This window comes from Melopsittacus undulatus, chromosome 18, assembly GCF_012275295.1.
Source record: "Melopsittacus undulatus isolate bMelUnd1 chromosome 18, bMelUnd1.mat.Z, whole genome shotgun sequence".
In the NCBI taxonomy this organism is placed as follows: Eukaryota; Metazoa; Chordata; class Aves; order Psittaciformes; family Psittaculidae; genus Melopsittacus; species Melopsittacus undulatus.
This window is the reverse complement of record NC_047544.1, coordinates 4240004-4262179: the sequence shown is the minus strand read 5'-3', so window position 1 is coordinate 4262179 and position 22176 is coordinate 4240004. Positions and strand designations below refer to the sequence as shown.

The 22176-nt window shown below is 45.3% G+C and overlaps 1 protein-coding gene across 1 annotated transcript; it reads left to right on the top strand.

Moving 5' to 3' along the window:
* Positions 1–233: 233 nt before the first annotated feature.
* LOC101879286 (zinc metalloproteinase-disintegrin-like ohanin) lies at positions 234–15511 on the top strand. Its single transcript, XM_034070445.1, has 23 exons — positions 234–311; positions 2394–2494; positions 2854–2930; positions 4424–4502; positions 5478–5554; positions 5944–6139; positions 6407–6469; positions 6674–6745; positions 7151–7320; positions 7963–8047; positions 9025–9155; positions 9473–9650; positions 10370–10459; positions 10845–11040; positions 11740–11842; positions 12415–12571; positions 13192–13272; positions 13832–13910; positions 14024–14114; positions 14436–14535; positions 14794–14859; positions 15147–15224; positions 15434–15511. The coding sequence occupies exons 1-23, from the start codon at positions 260–262 to the stop codon at positions 15509–15511; spliced, it is 2400 nt and encodes a 799-aa protein (XP_033926336.1). The 5' UTR covers positions 234–259.
* The last annotated feature ends 6665 nt before the right edge of the window (positions 15512–22176 follow it).

Genomic DNA, 22176 nt, shown 5'->3' with positions numbered 1-22176 from the left:
GGGAACCTATTTGAGAGGAGTAATCAATTCATCACAATTCGTGTGACATGAACTAACTGGCAGGAACTTCCGCTTGCTGTAACAGTCTGTGACTTGAAAGTTGTGCAACACCTTTAGTAAACACTTCCTCATATAGGAACAAGAATCAAGCTGAGCAACTCGCTCCCTCTCCTCTCATTCAGTGCATGAGAGAGGACTGCTCGCAGCCTGGGGACCCGGTGCTCCCCTCCACTGCGACCATCGCTGGCCAAGCACAGAGATGCCTCTCACACTGCTTCTTGCTGTTGTTTTGCTACATTTGCTCCAACAAGGTATGGATTCAATGGTTTTAAACCTTTTACCGGTGGTTACTATGGATCTTTGTACAGCTTTTATGATTTTTTAATGATTAACACGTAGATAACACAGAAGAACAGTGGATTAAAGCCATGGAAAGAGTGGTCCTGCTGCAGGTGGGGATGGTTGCTTTTCTCTCTTTATGTTCAAAGCAATTACCTAAAATTCTTTAGTTAGGGAAGTATTTACTAGGGGAAAAACTGGCCATGGATTGCCTAAAGACCCAGAACCGGTTAGTTTTGTGAGCCAGTTGGGAAATCACCTCCTCTGCAGGTGAGTGGACAATTTATCCAACTGGGACAACTTACTACACTGACAGTATTTGTATATATATTTGCATTGTATATACATTACAGAGGCAAAAGAGTTCTATTTGAATTTGGTTAATGACATTCCCTGCATACAAACACTTAGTACCCTCATCAGCTCTGTGCTACTTCAGCTTGTGTGTACTCACTTGCCTTACCCTTAGCAGCCCGTGATGTTGTTTCCACGTGCATTGTTTCTTTCAGCTCATGTCAAGAGGGAACAGAGCTTGGCACGCACGGGTTCCATAGCTATAGGGAGCCCTGGCATTCCTGTACCTTTAGGATCGCATTATGGCACAGGAGGAAGGCTTTGGGTGTTACAGAGCTTGTTTCTTGACAAACCCAAACCTTCATTAGCAGTGAAATCCTCACTCGAGGTTTTCCTTCCTGGTTGAGGCTCTTGGAAAAGGCCAAACTTATTTGGTCCTTGGAAGCACTTTTCCTGTTGTACAAAGTCCAAGGATTTCTCTCCTCCTTAGAGCTACTGACTCAAGACAATGCCTGAAGCTGGACAATGACAACAAAGAGTTGATTCCAAAACTACCTCTAAGAAACACTTTGTCCTGGAACAAAACCCACTCATTTTCCTTCAAATGCTGCTTGTGCCACACTGCAGGAAAAGGCCAAGTTTAGTTCTGAGCCTCCATTCAAATCCAGCCTGAACTTAAACCACCTGGGTCCTATAAAGAGTCAGCAAAGGGAGTACATAGATAAAATTAGAGCACAGAACTCTTCTGAGGGGCTTAAAATATTACTGGGATGGCTACATAAGGATGTGCTTTAAACTCATGGAAAGACTAAGTCTGCAAAGCAAAAGAGGTTTTTATCAGTAAAAATAATTGCTTAAAATATAAAATATACCATTGTAAATCACAGCACACAGTGCACTTGGGGCTTGCTAACAGCCTATGCATGTACAGTCACTGTGTACTGAGCACTGTACATGTATAGTCACTGTGCACTGTGCTCAGCTGATGTCAGACAACCTCTTGTGACTTACTCCCATTGTACTATCATGCCTACTATCATACTCCAGCACTCAGCTCTGTCAGCATGCAACCAGCTTAATTCTGCAATTACTTTTGGAAAGGGCTTAGCAAATAAACCAGTTTGAAGAAGTAATCTGTTCATTTTAATGGAGCAGCCTGCACAAGGATGTGCTCTGTTGTTCCAGATACAGCAAATCACAGCAATTGGATGCCCCAGCCCTGTAAAAACCTGACCTTGAGGCAGACAATTAAAATGGGAGTTGCACTCTCCCTTTATCCTTAGTGCTTTCTTTGGGGTTTTTATAACTACAGGCTCATGTGCTTAGTGTTGAGTGCTCAAGAATTTGCTAGCACAGATGAAATGATCTTTTGTAGGACATTAAAGAGCTTAGGAGGCAAATAAAACCTGCTGCTGCCTTGTCAGAAACTATTGCATCCCTGTTTTCCCAACTGCTGTACAGCAGCTATTACTGATGCTGGGGAAAGAAACCCCAGTGCATTGCATAAAGTATTTACATGCATGGAAACAGCTGGGTATGTCAACATCTGAACCCCACACTGCAATAAACCTCACTCAAGGCCACATAATGGGGGTGCCTGCACAGCAGAGCAGATGAGCACATGCAGAGAACATGAGAAACAAGGGGTGCAACAGATGAATGACCATAGAGCCCAAAAGGATCAGTGCTGACAGGCATGGGACACAGTGTCTAACAAGTTCATCCTGTGCTTGCCTAAATACACATTTCTTTCTCCCTAGGGAGCATGAACAAGAAACTACCTGAAGTTGAGCAATATGAAATAGTTTATCCACGGAAAGTGCACACAGTGCATAGAAGAGATGCAGAGAGAAACAAAGAGGTATTAAAAGAGACCTCATTTTTCTTGCTGGGAGATGGGGAAGGTTTGCTGGAGTCCCAGTGCCCTTGGTTTGCAAAGCCAGACACTTGATCTTGCAAAAGGAAATGAAAGAGAAGAGCTGGAAGAGTGATCTCATGTTGGGTAAAGCCGGGTTTGTGCTCATGATTGTGGAAAGGCATTTGCAAAGCTGAGTTTGTTCCTCTCATTAAAGAAAACGAAGCCTGGTGACCTCCTGCTTGTTCTAGAACTGCCAGAATACTTATTTTTGGTGGGAAGAGGAGGGAAAGGAGGCAGCTGATGACTTGGTAACAGCCAGAACTCATAGCAGCCCATATTCTAACACTTCAATCTGTTTACAGACCAAATATGATGACACAATGGAGTATGGAATCAAAGCCAACGGAGAGGAAGTCATACTGCATCTGCAAAAGAATAAGTAGGTTCAGTTCAGTGTTTTCCTTGAGCATTATTCCTCACTGTCAATGGCTCTGTAGGGCACTGGGGACATAAAGAAACAGTGCTTTGGCTCCTGTAATTCTGGTAAAGGCAACTTTTCAACCCCAAAGAAGCAAAGGGGAGAAAGCATCATGTCACTGGTTTGATAACGTGAATAGCTACACATGCATCTGATGTTAACCATGATGGAATGACCTGTCTGTATTGCTAACTCCGCTCTCTCATTTATTTCCTAAGTGGCTAAATCCACTGAATGCTTAATGCTTTAATACTATTGAACACGTTTTCCTTGCCTATGGGTTATATTTATTTGTTCTATGCTGGGAGAAGCTACAGAGAAGCACAAGGTATCCATGCGATGGGGCTGTGCTGGCTCTGTACCCTCAGCAAAAGTAGGAAATAGTAATAATGAATGTAAAATCCTGAGTAGTTCAGCTTCCAGCACTGCCTACCCTAACACTGATGATGCTGCTACTGGACTTTGAGTAGCCAGATGTACACTGGCATGGACAGAATGCACACCCATGGTGTTCTGCTTGCTGGCTGCATCATAATGCTTAACATGGGATCAAACAAATCTCTAATAGGTACTTTTCAAATGGCTGTGTAAATACAATAGTACTATAATCAGTTCATGTTAAATAGAGGCTATAATTAACTGTTTAGCCCTGGTTTAATCTAATCTAAATATTTAGAGGAGGAGGGAGGAGAATTTTATTGTACTAAATCCCACTCTAAAAAGCAACAGGATTGGGGCAATTTACGGTAGTTGCCCAAACAGAAGTGAATGGAGATTTGCTTAGCTGCTAGGCTTAGGACTACAGACCTGGCTTAAAGTTAAGCACCTGCTTAGTGCTCTCTTGCACATGAACCTGAAAGCACAGAGCCTTGCAGAATATGACCTTCAGGCAAATCACAAAGGTGTCTGCTAACAAGAAACCCAAAGCACATTTCCCAGCAGGAAGAGAGTCATTTATTCTGTAGTCACGTTTCAATGTGATGGTTCAGCAACACATATGGGTACAAAGAGAGCTTTCTTTAGACAGAAAATCCTTCCCTTGGACCTTTGCTATTTGAAATCAGTAGGGGTGAACTGAGCAGACCCCAGAGCAGCACCACTTCACTCGTGGAGTGCTGGAAAAGCCTCCACAAATCCAAGGCCAAAAAAGGATCAATATTGCCTATGTAATTATACATTTACTTTCAGATCTACAAGGAGATTAGTTTATAGCAATGAAATAAGTAGGCTTTAATTGCCTTCTTATTTTAGAACAGTCCCTTTGTTTGAGTAAGGATTATGAACCAACAGAATTCCCCACCCAGCAGCTTTGCTTCCCTAGTTATTCAATCTAATACTACTAATACTACTCTGAGTAATCATTTGCATTCCTTCCATACTTTGTGTGCTATGTAATTGTCTCATTTCTAGATGACTACAGTTCCTTCTGAATAATGGCACTTGACTCTTTGCAGGCACCTATTGGCTAGAGACTATACTGAAACAGTTTATTCTGATGACGGTCGACAAATAACCACAAGTCCTCAGATCAAGGTAATGAAAGTTTCCTTCCCTCATACTTGCAGTCTTGAGGAGGTCAAGGTGAGATTCACGGGTCCATAATAACGGGTCAATAACAGCAGATATGAGACAGAGAGAACAGGTTTTAAAGCAAGGTTTAAGCACTGTGATTCATGCTGCCCCTGAAGGGATGGGGAAGATGCAGCGCGTGACTGCCAGAGCTACACTGATTTATACCTGTTGCCAACCAGACACCCAGTTTGCCTTTCAAAAGTCAACCACCATGTACTGCATGGCTGATGAGCACATGTGCTGAGCCAAATCTCTCTCTTTTGTCAGAAAAGGGAGTGGAGCCAAGGCCATTCCACTGCTTTCTACCTCCTGACTTTGCTTATTCTGCACAACTCTGACTTGCTTTTCCCCCTTAATCTCGGTGAGATCATAGATCCCGATTAAGACATCTCCTCACTGGTTCCTGTTGGCACCCACGCTCCTCACAAATGCACTGCAGGTCACCCCAGGTGGTTTCTCTGAGCCATGACAAATGAGGCATTCAGATGCAGACACAAAGGAAGTCACTGTACTCATTCTGTCTTAATTTACTGTGCACTCATGGGTCTGATCTTCAACAGAGCTCTCACCTGAAGCTCTTTGTCCGATGATGCCCAACGTGTTCTAACACATCAATTTGGAATGCAAAGCCTAATATCCTTTGTCACGGAGTGATCAGCAGAACAGGAGGATCCTGAGTGAATTAAATGTGCATAAAGAGCTGTGGTCGGGTGTTTTTCAGTGGGAAAAGATGCCATTTCTGATTGGCTCCAATTACTTTCACCCCCTGAATGGACCCTGTGAAAAGCAAACAGCACCTATTCTGCATGGACTTTAATTCATAGTTTGTTGTAGCTTGTAGCTAGTGTGGTTTAGCATCTGTCAAAGTGGGCTGCGTCCCATTGACTGCAATGGACTGGCCCACATCAAATGACTTCAACATTTCTTTCTAAACAGGATCACTGTTATTATGAAGGTTACATTCAGAATGATGCTGATTCCATAGCGAGCATCAGTGCCTGCCATGGCCTAAGGTAAGATGGAGATTTAATTCCCAGTGGCAGAATGTGCATTCTCTAGGAAGATGAATTTTCCAATATAAAAAGGACTGGGATGTGTGGGAAAAAGGGATGTCACTTTTCGGGCACATCTGTTAAGCCCAAAAACCCCAAATATAATGGAAATAATGGCTAAACCCGTTTATCTTTGACTGATAGTCTCAGAGATTCTCTGACCAGACAAATCTTCCAGCTGACTCAGCAGCTTTGGTTTCTGCTTTTAAAACTGCACGCTGCCAAACCATTCCATTGTGTCAGTGTGAGCAGTGGTACCTATACCTGGGCTAAATGCTGTTAGGGATAATGCTGCTGTCTTGATTCAGCCCTATGGATTCAAAAGGTGACACTTCATCTCCTTTCCTTAGTGGCTATTTTGAGACCCGCGGTCAGAAGTACCTCATTGAACCCTTGGGAGCCTCAGACAGTGATGAACACGCAGTCTACAAGTATGAGAATCTCAAACAGAAGTCCATCAAAACCTGTGGCCTAGTCAATAATACGTGGGAAGAAGATTCAAATGACCCCACTAATGACATCTTCAAATCCAGCAACAGCCCAGAAGTAAGTCCTTAAGTCAAGCAACAGTCCTATATGTACAGGCCTATCCTTTTAGCCTGTCTTTCATAATCATAATCATTTGAATACCCAGCCAACCTTTCATCATTTTCAAGCAAGACAGTCTCATTCTAAACAGCCTAAAGTAATACCCCCATAACGAGATGATCTGTAAAGGTCCCTTCCAACCCATTTTATGATTCAAGGTTTGAAATGGCAAAGGTTGAGAGTGCAACAGGTCTTGGAAGCCATTGAAACATCTCTTTTCCCTAGATGAAAGCATACCTGAAAGCAAAAAAGTATCTGGAAGTCTACATAGTTGCGGACAACAGTTTGGTGAGTACTGAAGCAAGTTGTCCTCTTCTGCATCCTACACATTTGAAAAGGGCCTGATCTTAAAGCGCATTGTCTGATGGAACACTGCATTGGAAAGAGCAAGGAGAACAGGCATGGGGGGGGGTTTGCAAGGCAGTCATCAGTGGGTTATTCTGATTCATCTTTTCTTACCTCTCCTTTCCCTAACACTGTTTCCTTTTCCAGTATGAGAAGTATGAGAAAAGCGTGAAAACTGTAAGGCAAAGGATCTTTGGAATGGTCAACTTCATCAACACGGTGAGAGCAAAACGAGACTAAACTGCAAGTGATTTAAGAGTTCCTTTGCTTTTGCCTCATGAATTTCCATTATTACAGACAAGAAAGAAAACTGACCTGAAAATTATTGTTTTAGAAACAATTTTTGATAGTGATTTATACCATATTTTCTTTATCCTTGTGTTAAATGACTGAAATCCATTAAGTGATTCTTGGTTTCTTCCAAAATATTGCCGGAATTCCCAAGTATCTGAAAGCCATTTTTGTAGCTGGTTTAAATGTGGAAGAAAAATCAGTTTTCGTGTTCTGTTCTTGAGGTTTATTGCAACTTTAAAGCATGGGAAAGCTGAAATCAGGCCTGGAGGGGACTGTTTGTTTCAGAAGTCTTTGTAACATCCTTCATCCTTCGCGGTTTCTCTGCTGCAGGTTTATAAGGCCATTAACATCTACGTGGCTTTAATTGGCCTGGAAATCTGGACAGATGCTGACAAATGCCTCCTGAGCCATGCTGCAGGGTTCACACTGGACAGCTTCTCCAAGTGGAGGCTCTCGGATTTGTTGAAGAGGAAAAGGAACGACAACGCTCAGCTCATCACGTGCGTTTCATTCTGCTTCCCATCCGCATTCCCAAACCATAGAAGAGCAGGTTGGACTAATTCTAAGGCAACAGAAAGGAATTTAATCTCTCTTTTCTTACCTTGGTTTTCCTCCTGGAGCACAATCACCAGTTAGGACACAGAATCTCCCTTTTCTATGTGAATCCCTTGTGCTCCATCTCAGTCTCTTCTTTGCCCTGCTCTGGCACAGCCCTGAAGATTGCAGCATGGTCTAACACCTCCAGAGCTATGACATGGAGTTTAGCAGCTGGGGAATGCACATGGCCAAACTCAACCAGCACTCACTTGCCTCTCCTGGCTCATGTTCAGCAGCCCTCATTCATCTGAGCACTTTGCTGCATCTAGAGCACTTCATCAAGCTCTTTACACTCAAACAGATGCTTTAAGTCCAGTAACTGAGACATACTTTAAGTTTAGAACTAAAATGAAAAGTATTTAATTCTGTTTGATTTGCAATGATTTTAAACACGTCCTCAACTATTGTGTTATATCAGGACGCAAACCAGAGCTGGAAGTGAGAATATGCTTAAAGCCTTCAACCTGGTTTTAGTAAAGCCAACTTGCCTTCAGATCTGCTCCCTGGTCACAGCATTGCGTTTCACTCTTTCTGCTTCCTTACAGAGGCTATGACTTGGAGGGGACAACGATCGGATTAGCCTTTCTAAAATCCATCTGCAGTGATACATATTCTGCAGGTATTATTCAGGTCTGATTTCCTTTTGTTTATATTATCCTTAAAGGTTTTCCTGCTCAAGCAGCAAAGAACACTCATGGGCAGCAGGGTGTGCAACACCTCCAGTTTGTGTCATTGTTTTAGTAGGCTGTAGAAATTCACAGTCAGATACAAGTGGAAATTAGGTGGATTTTGGATGAAATTGCTTATCCAAAAGAGGATAAAGGAAGCACACACAAAGCACAGTGTGTGTGTGTTATCTAAATGCCAACATCAATCTCAGACGCTTGTACTTGGAGTACCAGGCTCCATTAGAGTTAGAAGAGAGAAATAAGTGGAATTACCCACAAGAAATTCCAGCTTTCCCACACCATTAGGAAATCCTAGGATGAACAGAAAACCAGAACACTTTGCAGGGTGCAGGGATGCATTTGAGAGCAGAATGATTTGCAGTGCTAAGCTGGAAATGTATGGCCAGGAGAACGTTATCTGCTTTATGCATTTCCTCTATCACCTGGGTTTATACATCTGGATTTCACTCAAAAGAGGAGGACCTTTCCTCCCTCCAAGTGGCACAAAACGCCAAGCTAAGAGCAAAGATGGAGCATGGCATCTGCCCTTCCTTACCTTGCATGCACAACACTGTACACAATAGTTACCTTGGTGTAATGAGTAATAATTATCTCACCCCTGTAATTACCCTAAGCATAGAGGCATCTATCCAGAAAGATGAAGGGTTTCAGATGTTCACTTCCCCTTAACACTGTTACTTGGCAGCTTAACTTCCTCCTGTTAATTTAAACACCAATTATACCAATTTACTCATGTTCATTAGTGGTATCATCTCATTGTTATTACAACACAGTAGAGCATAAAGCATGTAGTGGTATTCATGGGTTGAACACCACACCAATCCTTATGCTGCGCTTGAGCTGCTCTCTTTCTTAGCCACGTGGTTACTCAGATGCTCCTACTTGTTCAGAAACAATACTTTGCTCTTATGTCTCCAGGACCACAACAGAAATGAAATCGCAGTTGCAGCTACCATGGCCCATGAGATGGGCCACAACCTTGGCATGAGCCACGACACCAAAGCCTGCACGTGCAGCACGGAAGTTTGTATCATGACAGATACTGTCAGGTAGGAGGTAGGATGGAAAGGGGAAGGTGCTAACACATGGGGCTGTTCATGATGGGCTTTGGACAAGATGCCAGTTTCCAAATGGACTGGTAATTATTGAGTGTTAATGGATTATTCCATTCAAATTATACATATATATTCCATACAAATTATATATATATATATATATATATATATATATATATATATATATATATATATATATATATGGTTGCACTCAATGGGGATGGTCACTTATTGAATTTCTCTTGTAAGGAGTATTGCTTCCCCTTGCCTACACCCACCCTAACATAAACCCTTCTGCCTTCTCAATACAGCTCCATCATCCCCAAGAAATTCAGCTCTTGCAGCCTCCAAAGCTTTGAGAAATACATGCTGAGTGACATGCCCCAATGCTTAACTGACATCCCGGATAAAAGCAGCATCATAGCACCTCCATCCTGTGGGAATGGCTTTGTGGAGAAAGGAGAGGAATGCGACTGTGGCACTCCTGAGGTATCTGCATAAAACAATACTTGGAAGGGGGAAAGGGTTTTATTCAGGCTGTTTAGGAGCTGGTTTCTGGTGGTTTCTTAAGCAGACAGCTCAAAGCCAGCTGAAATGTGGTGGTAGGAACTGTGAGCACCAAACTGCTGATCTGCAATGCAACCACCCCTACACAGTGCATGCCAAACAGTGGGAAAGATGACAATGTGGTTTCTTGTGCTGCTGTGTGTAAATGGCCTCAAGTTGCACCACTGGGGGTTTAGCCTGGATATTAGGGAAAGCTTCTTCACCAAAAGGGTTGTCAGGCATTGGAACAGGGTAGTGATGGAGTCACCATCCCTAAGACCTGGGGATGTGGTACTCAGCAGTGCTGGGTTAACGGCTGGACTCAAGGATCTTAAAGGTCTTTTCCAACCTACACGATTCTATAAGAGAGGAACTGAGAGTGAGGAAAAGCCACAATATGAAACTGTCTGAGTGGAAATAAGCAAGTTCCCTGCACAACTTCCATCAGCACTTGCACAATCCAGCACACTTGGTATCCTTTATGTGCCTGCCCACAGCGACTGGCCTGGCTTCTAATGGAAATGGTCCCCAGGAAAGCCAAGGGCAAGTCCAATGGATCCCTCCCTCCCTCAGTAACCCAGTACAGGGTGGGCCATTGGGAATGCAGTGCAGAGAGGCCCCAGCCCTGAAGCACAGAGCTCTGACTGCTGATTCTATCACAGGAGTGCACAAATGAGTGCTGTGAGCCCGAGACATGCAAACTGACCCCAGGTTCCACGTGTGCACATGGAGAGTGCTGTGAGAACTGCCAGGTAAGGCTTCTCCCCATCTCCAGCTTCCCATATTTCCAAGGGGACAGTGGTTTTCCCCCCATGAGAAAGCAGTAATGCATCTCTTACAAGAGCCAATCCCCTTTAACTGTGATTACTGACCCAGCCCTGGAATCAAAGAGCACTTTGTCCATCCCAAACCACACCACAGCTACCAATTCACTCCATCTTCCAGCATCCTGGAGAAAGGAGCGGATTGATTACCCATGTTCTCCTGGAAAGAACACAACCATGTCTCTAGACACAGATCTGGCTCCTCATGCAGCTGAGATTTGTCTCCCCTAATTTAAGCTCTGGTTCAGCTGGCTCTTTAAACAGCACGGAGGAACATGTGTCCAAGTGCAGCATTGCTTCCCCCTCATTGCAGTACAAGCAATCAGGAACTATCTGCAGAGCAGTTAAGCACGACTGTGACCTGGCTGAGATGTGCACTGGCTTCTCAGAACACTGCCCAGAGGATCGATTCCGTGTGAATGGACATCCCTGCAACTACGGCGAGGGCTACTGCTACATGGGACACTGTCCCACCAGGGAAAACCAGTGTAAAGCTGCTTTTGGGGCACGTGAGTACAACCTGGGACTGGGAAGATCAGTCTGCATGGGGCAATGGAGAGATAAAGGGAAAGGCTTTGTCTGCAGGCAAAGCAAAGGTCTTTTGCAAAGCAGGAACAGCGCATCTTTATGCTTCATATAGAGCATATATGCTACTTGGGCTTTATATAGTGTATATGATTTCTAGTTTGTAGCATCTACTCAGTTGTCATTTTTACATGTAAACAGATGTGGTTATAATCACTGAGCAGGAGTACAGAGCTTACAATGCCAAGTATTTCTAGAGAAATGGGAAGTGGGAAGTGTATTCCTCTTTCACACGATGCTTTTAAGAGAACTTGGGAATGGAGCTTTGCTTGTTAGGAAGAGGAAATGTCTGTATTTTAGATTAATGTCCAAATTCGGCATGCCTTGATGTTTCTGAAGGTGTGTGCTGGCATATCCCCTTCCCAGTCCTAAACCATCTCCAGTCCTATGTCCCTTCTCTTAGGAGAGGTCTGTTGGTCCATAGGGGAACACACAGGACAGGTTCTGCTTGGCGCACACAGCAACACTGCAGAATTAATGCATGAAGGGCCAGAGGGTCATTAGACCCATGGGTAACTTCACTGGGAAAGGCTATTTCCTACCCAGGTAAAGGAAACTGAGTGTTGTGAGGCTGCACAGGCAGAGAACCCAAGCTAACCCCACTGAACTTCCCTCTATCACAGAGGCCACCGAAGGCGCAGCCTCCTGTTACCGGATGAACGAGAAAGGGGTATATTATGGATACTGCAGGAAAGAAAAAGGGAGTCACGTCCCATGTGAAAAGAAGTAAGCACTGTGTTATGGAATCTGCTGGGATCTGGGAAGAGTCCGTTCCTATTCCCATTAAGAGATGGAAGCAAAGAATGTGCTGGTTTAGACAGCACCAATGTCCATGTGTCCCAGTTTGAATGATGTGGCAAAGCCAGTTCTATGAGAACTGGTTTCTAAATCATGCAGTCAGTCTGAGCAAGATCTAGAGCTCTTATGTATCTGCATCCTATATGGATGTATCTTATATGGATGTGTACACATAGACATCGATGTGCAAGCCTGCGTTTATGTGCAGCTAAGTACAGGGAAGGGATTCCTGGACTGGGAACCTGGACCTCAGGGGAACCTCCAAAGTTGAGGACCATTAAATGCTCATTTCTACAACCCACTTTGGGCTCCCTCATAAGCTCCAGAGGAATCAGGAACCTGCCACCTTCTGCTCACAAACCAACCTGGGAACACCAGAAACCAAAACCCCTTTCTTAGGGGTTCCAGCACACAACAGATCCAGGCTGGGGGAGAGCCCAGCTCCAATGGCTCTGCTGTGCCGTGCTGCTGTTCCATAGCATCTCTTGTTCTCCTTGCAGAGATACAATGTGTGGGAAGCTGTTCTGCACTGGGGGGAATGAGATGCCTCGGCATGGGAGCCTGGTGACTTTTGAGTCCTGCAAAGCAAGTTTCCCTCGCAATGGAGAAGCAGACCCAGGGATGATTCTCAATGGAACTAAGTGTGGGAATGGGATGGTCAGTAGACAACAACTTTCCTCCTGCTTGTCCCCTCTTTCAATCCTGCTTACATCCTCAGCCCTCTTACCAGACGAGGGAGATTTTAACCTGGGAAGGCTGAAGTGGACACTAAACTTCTGCTGATCCAATTTGCCAGATCTTCTGTCTTACATCCATCACAAACCAGCAGCAAAGCAAACAGACTCTTTCCCATTTCCTTACACTTGACTGTTGTCTTTTTTATTGACAAAAATACATGTGGCAACAGGAACAAATCTTTTTATGAAGGTTAAAGACCCTATTTGTATTATATTTTTCATTCTTTCCATAATGTATGTGCTAGGCATCACCGACTGCTATTCCCAGTTCCTTTGCTATATATTTCTACTGGGAGGGGAGAAGACGAGTGGAAAGCAGCGATATGTGGACATCTTTGTCACTCCCCTTTGCTATAAAAGACCCAAAGGTCAAGTGAAAAATCACATCCACATCTCAGACTCCTAATGTAGGTTTTAGTGATTTGCAGACCTGTTTCTATGCTTCCTTTTACTCTCCATCACTCTACACAATGAAGTGCGAGCTCTGCCTCTTCTGAAAGCTGTAAATCACTTCATTACCATTTACTCTGTGCATTTCAGGTGTGCAGCAATGGAGAATGTGTCTACATTGACGATATCTTCAGATCAACCAACTGCTCTGCCAAGTGTCCTGGACATGCTGTAAGATACCAGTGTTTGGTGCTATTAGAATAGCCAAAAAATCAAGCATATCAGCTACAGAACTTACTGATGACAGTGTTTAGATCACAGGGATAGGGATTTGCAAAGGTTGTGGAGTCAGAAGCTTTCTGTATCTTTATGAAAGCAAATCTAACCTGATAGAGCATCAATGCTTTTGCTAAGGAGGTAACAAGAGATGGAGACAGATTCTGTGCCTGGCCCTGCCTCTGAGCCACAGAATCACAGCTATTCTCTTGCAAGTCATTTTGTTTAGGAAGATAACTGTGCTCATCCCATTTGAACATACAAAGACCTACAGGTGTAACTGCTGCTTTGTGCCTTGTACTACAGCTTTTACTGCAGAAACACCTGCAAACAGGCACATGGTAGCAGACAACCAGGCCTGTCCTTTACTGCACAAACACACTATTCTCTATGCTGAATCTTAGTGCAAGTAAAATGAGTTTCCAGACCTAGTTTCTATAACCCTCTCAGGAGCCATTGACAGCTTCACTCATACTCCCATCCTGAAGTGATTCCTGCCTTTTTGCTTCCCCAGGTGTGTGACCATGAGCTGCAATGCCAATGTGAGGAAGGATGGGCACCACCAACCTGCGACAGCTCCTCAGCAGTTACCAGTAAGTGGGACCTAGACCTGGTGACAAACATCACTATGCCAACCGATGTGATAGGAACACTCTTAGCAATAGCAGATCTTGTAAGGAACAACTTGTGTTTTCTCTCCCTACAGGCTTTGCTATAGTCGCTGGTGTGCTGGTTGTTCTCGCTGTCACAGCAACAGCAGCAGTGTTCCTTATCCGCTTCCGAGTGTTCAAGAAGAGGTAAAAAGCTTACCCCTATTGAACCAACCCACACAACCAAAACCTAAAGCCAAGCAACTCCTGGACAGGTTTTAAGCAAAGGTTTTCAAAGGGGGTAGAGGGAATTGGGTGCTGGAAAGACAAGGAAGTTGGTCCATGACAGAAATCCCATAGCTGGGAGAGGACTGAACCTTGGAACTGTAGCTCTCGAGATTAATCCTAAATAATCAAGGGGAAGAAAGGACACAGCTCCAGAACACACCATTGGGAATAAGGCAGGCATCCGAGTTCTTTTAGCTTCAGTCAGGTTAAGATTCACAGTTATATGGAATCTTTGTCTAGCTGCCAGACCAGAAGGGGACCTGGAGCCACAAACCAAGTCTTTGTGGATCAAGAACAAAGACACAGAGAGCACCCTGTCCTGGCAGTACCTGCCCAGAAGGTAAGAACTGGGTCTGCTCTTGTCCCTATGGGTTGTAATGGAGGGGTTGGAACATCAGACATCATCAATCAAAGTGTGCTACACTTCAAGCAGGCTTTCAAACCCCTTGTCTGGGGCTGAGAGAGCAGTGCTGTGAATCCCAGCACGGCCAAAGCACATGGCCCTAGGCCCCAGAGTAATCTGTGCACAGTAAAGCAGCACTTGAAGGTGATGAACCAGATAAAGGCTCCATCAGATGTAACTATTCCCTGTTTTCAGATGAACACCAAGAACCTTCTCCTTCCTGTACCTCCGCTGCAGGAGAACAAACCACAGCTCCACAGTGTAAGTCCTTCCCAACAATGCCTTCCCTTCCATGCTGTGTTTGGGGAAGGCAGCACCCACCAGTTCATGCCATGGTGGAGAACCCAACCCCAATAAGGCCCTGAGTGCTTTTCCAGGGCCAGATAGCAAAAAGTATCCCTGCTTCCAAAAAGAATGTGTCCTTTTATCCCTATTAGTGCTCTTTTTATACAGAACACAAGCCTGCACGTTCACATAGGAACACACAGATGCATACATTCACAGTATGTATATAGGGTCAATATATCCTGTGTTCTCTGCCTTCACAGCCTGCCATAAGACCAAGAGGTCCCCCACCTCCTGTTCCTTCCACCAAACCAGCCCCTTCTCACACAGAAGAGCTCTTTGTAAGTATAACCCTGTAACTTTGCACACCTTCCATCTGAGCTGCAAAGGACCATCAGGTGTCAATTGGGATGCTCAGTTTCTGACTCTGATTAACCCCCCCATAACTCACAGACATTCAAACCACACATCCTTTAGGGTAGGAGCCACCTTTTGTGCCCCATAAACTGGCAGGGAAGCCTAATGACATTAAAACTTCATTTCTGTTCAGGCACCAGAGAGAAAGGCAGCTCATCTTCCAGTCCCCAAAGGCAAACCTCCACCTCCACCTCCACCAAAGGTAACCTGAGCTTCAATGTGATGTAATTCATTGGCAGAGCACCAGGCACGCTGTGATTTAACTCCTTCCTTTCTCATGTAGGCTTTAAAACCTCCAATGAACCCCAGGGTATGAAGCTTCTGAAGCTGGGCTGATGGAGATACCTGAAACTCTCAGGGACAAGTTGTTTGCCCCTTGATTCCTCCACCTCTGCAAAGACAACCAAGAATGCCTCTTTTGTACAAGAACAACCGACTGACAGCTTTGAAAGAACAGGTTTGGTTTGCAAAGAGCAAGGAACTCTTTGGTGATGACACCAAGTTACTGTCCAAAAGGAAACAGAAGCAGGATTGCTGCTTGCACTGAAGTGTAGACTGTGAAAGCTGCTTTGCACATCCTAACCCCTAGGCTGTAAGATGCGGCTGCACTGGGATGCTCTGCACCCACACAGGATACAGCCCTGAGAAGATCAAGGAAGTATAGATCCAAGCTTGTGAAGTGTAAATCCATTTCTGGATCTCTGCAGCCCCCTCTTCAACATCAGACCAGGCCTTGTCCTTCGAGGGCAAGCTCTGGGAAAAGGAAAACCCTTCTTGCTCTCATTGGAGAATAGTTTGTGTCCTCAAACCTGACCCTGCCTTGGAATAATGAGATTGTGCACTGGAAATGCACTGATTCTGGAACGATCCTTTTGGTCTGAATTCTCTTATTAATCCCTTTGGTTACCTGGGACACAAGATTCCTCTGTTGAGGAGCTGGAGCTGGAGACATGCTCCAAAGCAAAGGATGCAGGAGCCAAACCACTTGCTGCTTGCAAGCGCTCCCAGCATTCTGGCCACCACTGCACTTGGACAGAAGGGCTTCAAACAAACTCCATCACTGAGCTCATTTGCCCCACGGCTCCAGAAATATCCCAGTATTTCTCCCTTCCAGGATACACACACCTTGGTGTTCCCATCCAGCTCCTCTTGCGCCAGCGGGTGTTGTTGTACAGTTGCTAATGAGAACCAGGCTGGGCACTGGGGGTTGTTATTATGGGACAGCATCACAGCGTGAGGCTTTGTGTGATGGTTTATTACTGAGGGGCTCTTCATTCGTTCAGGCCTGTTGGCATCAGCACTGTTGACACTATTGGTCTGCTGGCATAGATGTGCATGATACTGTTGGCATTGATGCTAATGATACTGTGAGGGTGCTGGCACTGATGCTATTGTTACCCTTGGCACTGATGATATTCATCAGTGGTTGGCATCAAGAGTTTCAAGGTTAAGCACACAAAAGTGTTTTTCAAGGAATAAAAATTTTACCAGAAAATAAAGAAAAAAGAAATAAAAAGAGAAACAAAACTGCCCTGAACCAAAACCACTCCAGATTTTATAGACAATCCAGTTTGAACTGGATTTGGGTTTGGATCAGGATCAAAATCCAAACATGGATCCAATCAGTTACAGGGTGGCTCAGGAAGGCAGTTTCCAGCCCTTGGGCATAGGGGCTTTGCTGGAGAAGGTCACTTTGACTTCCAAACCAGAGCTGGGGCCCTGGGCCAGCACTGCACACACCAGCCTGTGCCTTGTCCTCACCAGGGTCTACCAGGACCTAAAAGAGCCCATGGAGGACCTGACACCTTCTACAGGTTCACAACCCAGCTGAAACCCTGATCCACATCATCCTGTTTGGATGCTGAACACACAACTGTACAGTTATGTTTCCAATGCAGAGCCTTGCTCTGTATAGTGACCCTCCTGCAGCCACACGCTGCAGATCCATCATCTCCAATACCAAAACACATACTAAAACCCCCAATTTCATCTTCTGGGCTTGCTTTGGGGTTGCCAATCAAATACTTTATGTGCTGCAAAACACTGATGTGATGAAATTACAGCTTGAGGAGCCAGGTGGGTCTTTGTGGTTTAGGATAGATTGTATTGGAAGAGTACAGCTTTCTTCCCCATTAGAGGAATGCTTCTTTATTTCAGTCAGAAATGGATTCTAGTCTATCTGTATGGTGTAACTATTCAGGACTTGTTTTTTATGGACTGTAATTCATGCATTTACACAGATTTCTGTATTAAAAGTACTGTATCTACACTGGAGGGAGGTGCCTTGGTTTTTCAAAGATCATCATTTCGCACATGATGCACATGAGACCAGTGTAAAGTGGGATCATTTAGAACATTGCCAAATCCCTACAGCCCCAAATGAGGACCAAAAGGATTATTCACAGGTATCGACCAACCTAGGAGAAATACACAGGAACATGCACCTATAGACCATGATTTACAGCTTCTCTTGGCTCCAGCATCCCCAGGGCAGGTGACAGGATGCTCTGGAGCATGTTCTGTGCCTGCCAGGCCCCAGAAGGGGTGACAATCTATTGTTCCCTTGTGCAAACATGACATCTACTGTTAAAAAGCCTCTACTGCAAGAGAAAAGTGAACCCAGGAACACTGAAAACATGCTGAGCGCTCCAATTGTCAGCAGCCCCAGAGGGCGAGTACATCACCAGATGCATCCCCCTCTGTAGTCTCACACAATGGCAATGGTTTGATCTGGGTCCAGCTATTCCCTTGTTCCTGGTTCAGGTTTCCTTGCTCAGCAGGATTTGCCTGACACATGGTACAGCAGAGCAGCGAACCCACCTCTCAGCATCACATAGTGAGAACCCGAAGGGACCAGATTCAGATCCGCTATGCTGGAGCTATATGCCAGACCCTTCTCTAGCTCCCAGCCCAAAAGCAAAGCTTGTGGGTTGCTTGTTTTAGTATGAGTGAGCACTGCTCCATCCCCCCTTAATCATGGGAACACAGAAATACCTTTTATTCCTGTTTCTTTCTAATCTCTGAATTTACCACTTCTTTCATTCCTCTTTTCCCTCCATCTCCAAGGGATGATGCTACCAAGAAGGAGCAAACCTTTCACCCTTTGCACTCCAAGGCAGTCTTTGCTATGAACAGTTTTAGGGGGTTTGCTGGAAATAAGGCACCACCAGTACACACCAGTTTCTCCAGTCTTTCCCTATCTGGTGCTCTGTATCACCCACTTCGCTGTGCAAATTCAACACTGGCCATTAGAGGGCAATGGGGTATGGGAAAGAAATTCCTCTTGCTTGCTATGGGATGCCTGCTATCACCTCCAACGAATCAATTCTGCATTTACTGCATCCTCTGACCTTGGGCTATAGATTCAGGAGACATTAACAAGGATGCCATCAGCCAGGAAGAGTGAGGAGATGAGAGCACATTCAGCTTCTCAGACACAAAGGCACCAGACAACTAATAAAGAGGCTAAACCCAACCCTTCAACCGTGACACCACAGACAGCACACGCTTCAAGTTCTGCAGCAGGAAGCAGCTCTCATTGATCCAGGTTTTAGTGACCAGAAAACTAACTCTTGTGCTACCAGCCCTTAGCAAAAGGAGTATTTATCACTTGGAACTGGAATTAAAGAGTTTTATGCCCCTTTTGCTTCCTTATGCCTGGACTTACACAATCCTGAATTCCAGCCTTAACTATTCTGTGATTCTAGGATCTCTCATAGCCTCCTACTAATACATAAATCATTACAGTCTTAAATAAGTGAACAAAAGGCTTCAGGCTGCATCCACTTGTATGTAAAACAGTGAAATCTCATGGACATACTGAAGGTTTCCTAGCTGACAGGCACTAAGGATTTAGACATGTTTGTCTATCACCCAAACTGGGCCTAATGGCTCTCCAGTGTCAGGAAACAAACAGCTCTTCCTTTGCCACCATCTGATAGCATCAGGAAATGGGAACCTCAACCCTGTTTTCACTGAGAAGTGCCAGGCTCTAACCACCACTTTATTTATAACCTTATGGAGCACAGCATTGCTGGACCATTCCCATCTTCCTCTGGTGCCAGGGGAATGGGAGCCCTGGGAAAGGGACAGGGGTGGTGCACAGGTTGCCAACAACCACCCTGGGTCCCGGATCACTTGAAAGCAATCTTTGGAGAGATGGCACAGATATTAAGAGGCTATTAGTGACATTAGAGCCATAAATAATCCCACCTAATGAGTGGCTCCAGCCTTTGGAAGGTCTAGGGGAAAAAAAGAGGCTGAAATATTGATGGATGTGTCTGCAAGAGCTCTTAGGAAAGGGAAGGCAATGCCCAGAGGATTGGTCTAAGCCATTGCACCCAGGACCAGAGCATCACAAGCCTGACAAAACAGATGCAAACACACAGCATCAGGCAACAGGATGAATGCAAAGAATAACATGACTGAGGCAGGACTTTGGAAGTGGAGACATCCCCCTTCCAAAGCCAAAATCCATTGTGGGAGGCTGGAGGACTTCCCTAGTGAGCCTCAGTACAGGTAAGGACAGACCTGAAGTGCACTCACTCTGTGCTGCAGATACAGAGATCTCTCTCTTACATCTGTTCACGCATGGACAGAGAGATGAGCAGCTCTCTGCCATACACTAAATCTACTGCTTCATGTCCTGAAGTGCACTGGAGTAATGTGTTTTCCATGTTACTTACTGCAGTTCTCACAGAGAGACACGGCCCCGAGTCCCATCAGCGGCTGCCTCCCGTCAAAGTGCTGCAGTGAATTTCTAGGCATGTTTTATACATAAGCTCATCCAAACATCCCTGCTCCCCAGCCCCAATCTGTGAGGAGGCTTCGTAACAGGAGAAAACCCAGGAGATGGCTTGAACAGAGGAGAAAACAAAGAAAACACAGCCTGGTCTCCTAGTCAAGGTACAGGGCTCCAGGTCTCATAGCACACAGCAACCAAGGGCTGGCTTGAAAAGGAGAGTTTAGCATCTTCCACACACCCAGCACATTGAGCTCACTCACTTGGAAACTTGATTCCAGCCTTAAGTTCCCTTTGCATGCTCAAAATAAGGACACCAGCTCCTTTTTCCTCTCCCCATCTGCCTCATCTCCCAAACCCCATAGGCTCTTACTTACCTCCCCACTGCAGAGGGGATGCTCAACCACAGCTTGGGGCTGAGCCCATTGGGACCAGTTATCCAGCCTCCAACGCTGTATGTACCTCTGGATCTCCACTCTTTTGTGCATTGATAGTAGCCACACAGAGGGGCCTGTAGTGGTCTTTTTAGGCTATAGCAGCAAGAATGCCTTGCAGTAGCAACACTAAAACCAGTACTAAAAACCTTTGATGCCACCACCTCACACCACACTGTTACTGCTACATTGCTCTGCTGGGATTGATCTCTACTTGACAATCCCGATGCTGAAAGCAGACCCTGCACAGGTCCAAGTACCCAGCACCCAAACAAGGGGAGAAGAGGGAGAAGCAGCAGTGGGAGCCTGGCCCTGTAGCTCGCTCTGAATTCTTCATGCTGGAATCGGCTGCAGGAGCCGGATGGGAAAAATCAACCTGAAATATTAATGAGCCACTGCAGGGAAAGGTCTGCAAATGAGGGCAGGGAACCTCAGCCCCATGGAGCTGCTCCCTCTATGGCCAACACACAGGCAAGTTCCCATGAGGAACCATGGAGCCACGGCTTGGTCTGAATTGGGACCACAAGCAGTCTCCTTGCCAGCCATGGGGCTGAGCAGTGCAAGCCACAAAGCCCATAGAGTAGGGGAAGGGGCTCTCATTGTGCTCTGATGGAGATAACTCAGCGGCTGTCTAGACATTATAAACCAGTGGGCAGACTTCCCTCTCTCACTGATAAAACCTGACCCAAAACTCTACATTTACCCCGAGTGGAAACACAAAACCTCTGTCAGAAAGGAGAGCTCCAATTCATGCCAACAGCACAGGTTTTGTTTCCCTGGAAGGATCACGTTACTGATTTCACACTTATTCCTTACTCATCCATTTCCTTGCCTTAAAAGCCATCCTGACATGGGGTTAGAGCCATTTATTTCATCACTGCCATCATTAGGAGTGCTGCAATCAGACGAATGGTGGCATCTCATTACTTATTTAAAACGTGCCAAACAGCACAGATGTGTGTGAAATATATGTCTGCGAAATACAGATATATATGTTTGTGAAACATATATATTATGCCTAATGGAAAGGGGAGAAAAAACCCATATGCATCTACTGAGCATCTGCAGAGTACCCCACAGCACGTAGGAGTAGCATAGAAGCTTCAATATTGGCTTCAATAATTCATGGGCCGGCAGTTGCTTCTCTACACCAGAAATAAACCTGTTAGTAAGTGTTACTCAGAATGCAAAAAGGTGCTAATATTTGGCCTGCTGAGTTTATGCATCATGTCTTGTTAGGCAAAGCACATCACCCTGGGTAGAGGGAACTCTCCAAGCTGCACAGCATCCTTCAATCAGAGTGATTTTGATGGGCTCCTCACACTGTATGTATGCAAAGCGCATCTCAGGAGCTGCAGTAGAGGCAGAGAGTGGGAGGCTTCGCAAAAGCTGGGGATTTGGACCACCCTTACTCCATAAAGTGAGAGCTGCTGGTGCCTGACCCTGCTGTGAGGTGTGGGTGGTGCAGTCCTGTCACTGTGAGGCTCAGCAGGAACCAACCCAGTCAGCAGCGCTGCCATTGCTCATTTCCCAGTGAGTTGGGGCTGTCACCAAGGGCACATCCAGTCCCTGCAGCCAGGGTTTGCCTTGCAAATCCACCCAGGTTTGGAGCAGGTCTAATCTAAGACGTTGGTTTGACTCATCTTCCTGCCAGGAAGCCATAAGAGCATCTCCTCTCCCCCCTGGGTACCACCAGGGATT

Bases quoted from the DNA above. Each gene is read 5' to 3' on its own strand.
- LOC101879286 (XM_034070445.1), top strand. From the start codon at position 260: ATGCCTCTCACACTGCTTCTTGCTGTTGTTTTGCTACATTTGCTCCAA. The intron at 6,746-7,150 runs GTGAGAGCAAAA...TCTCTGCTGCAG, and splicing joins TGGTCAACTTCATCAACACG to GTTTATAAGGCCATTAACAT. The intron at 14,115-14,435 runs GTAAAAAGCTTA...ATCTTTGTCTAG, and splicing joins TTCCGAGTGTTCAAGAAGAG to CTGCCAGACCAGAAGGGGAC.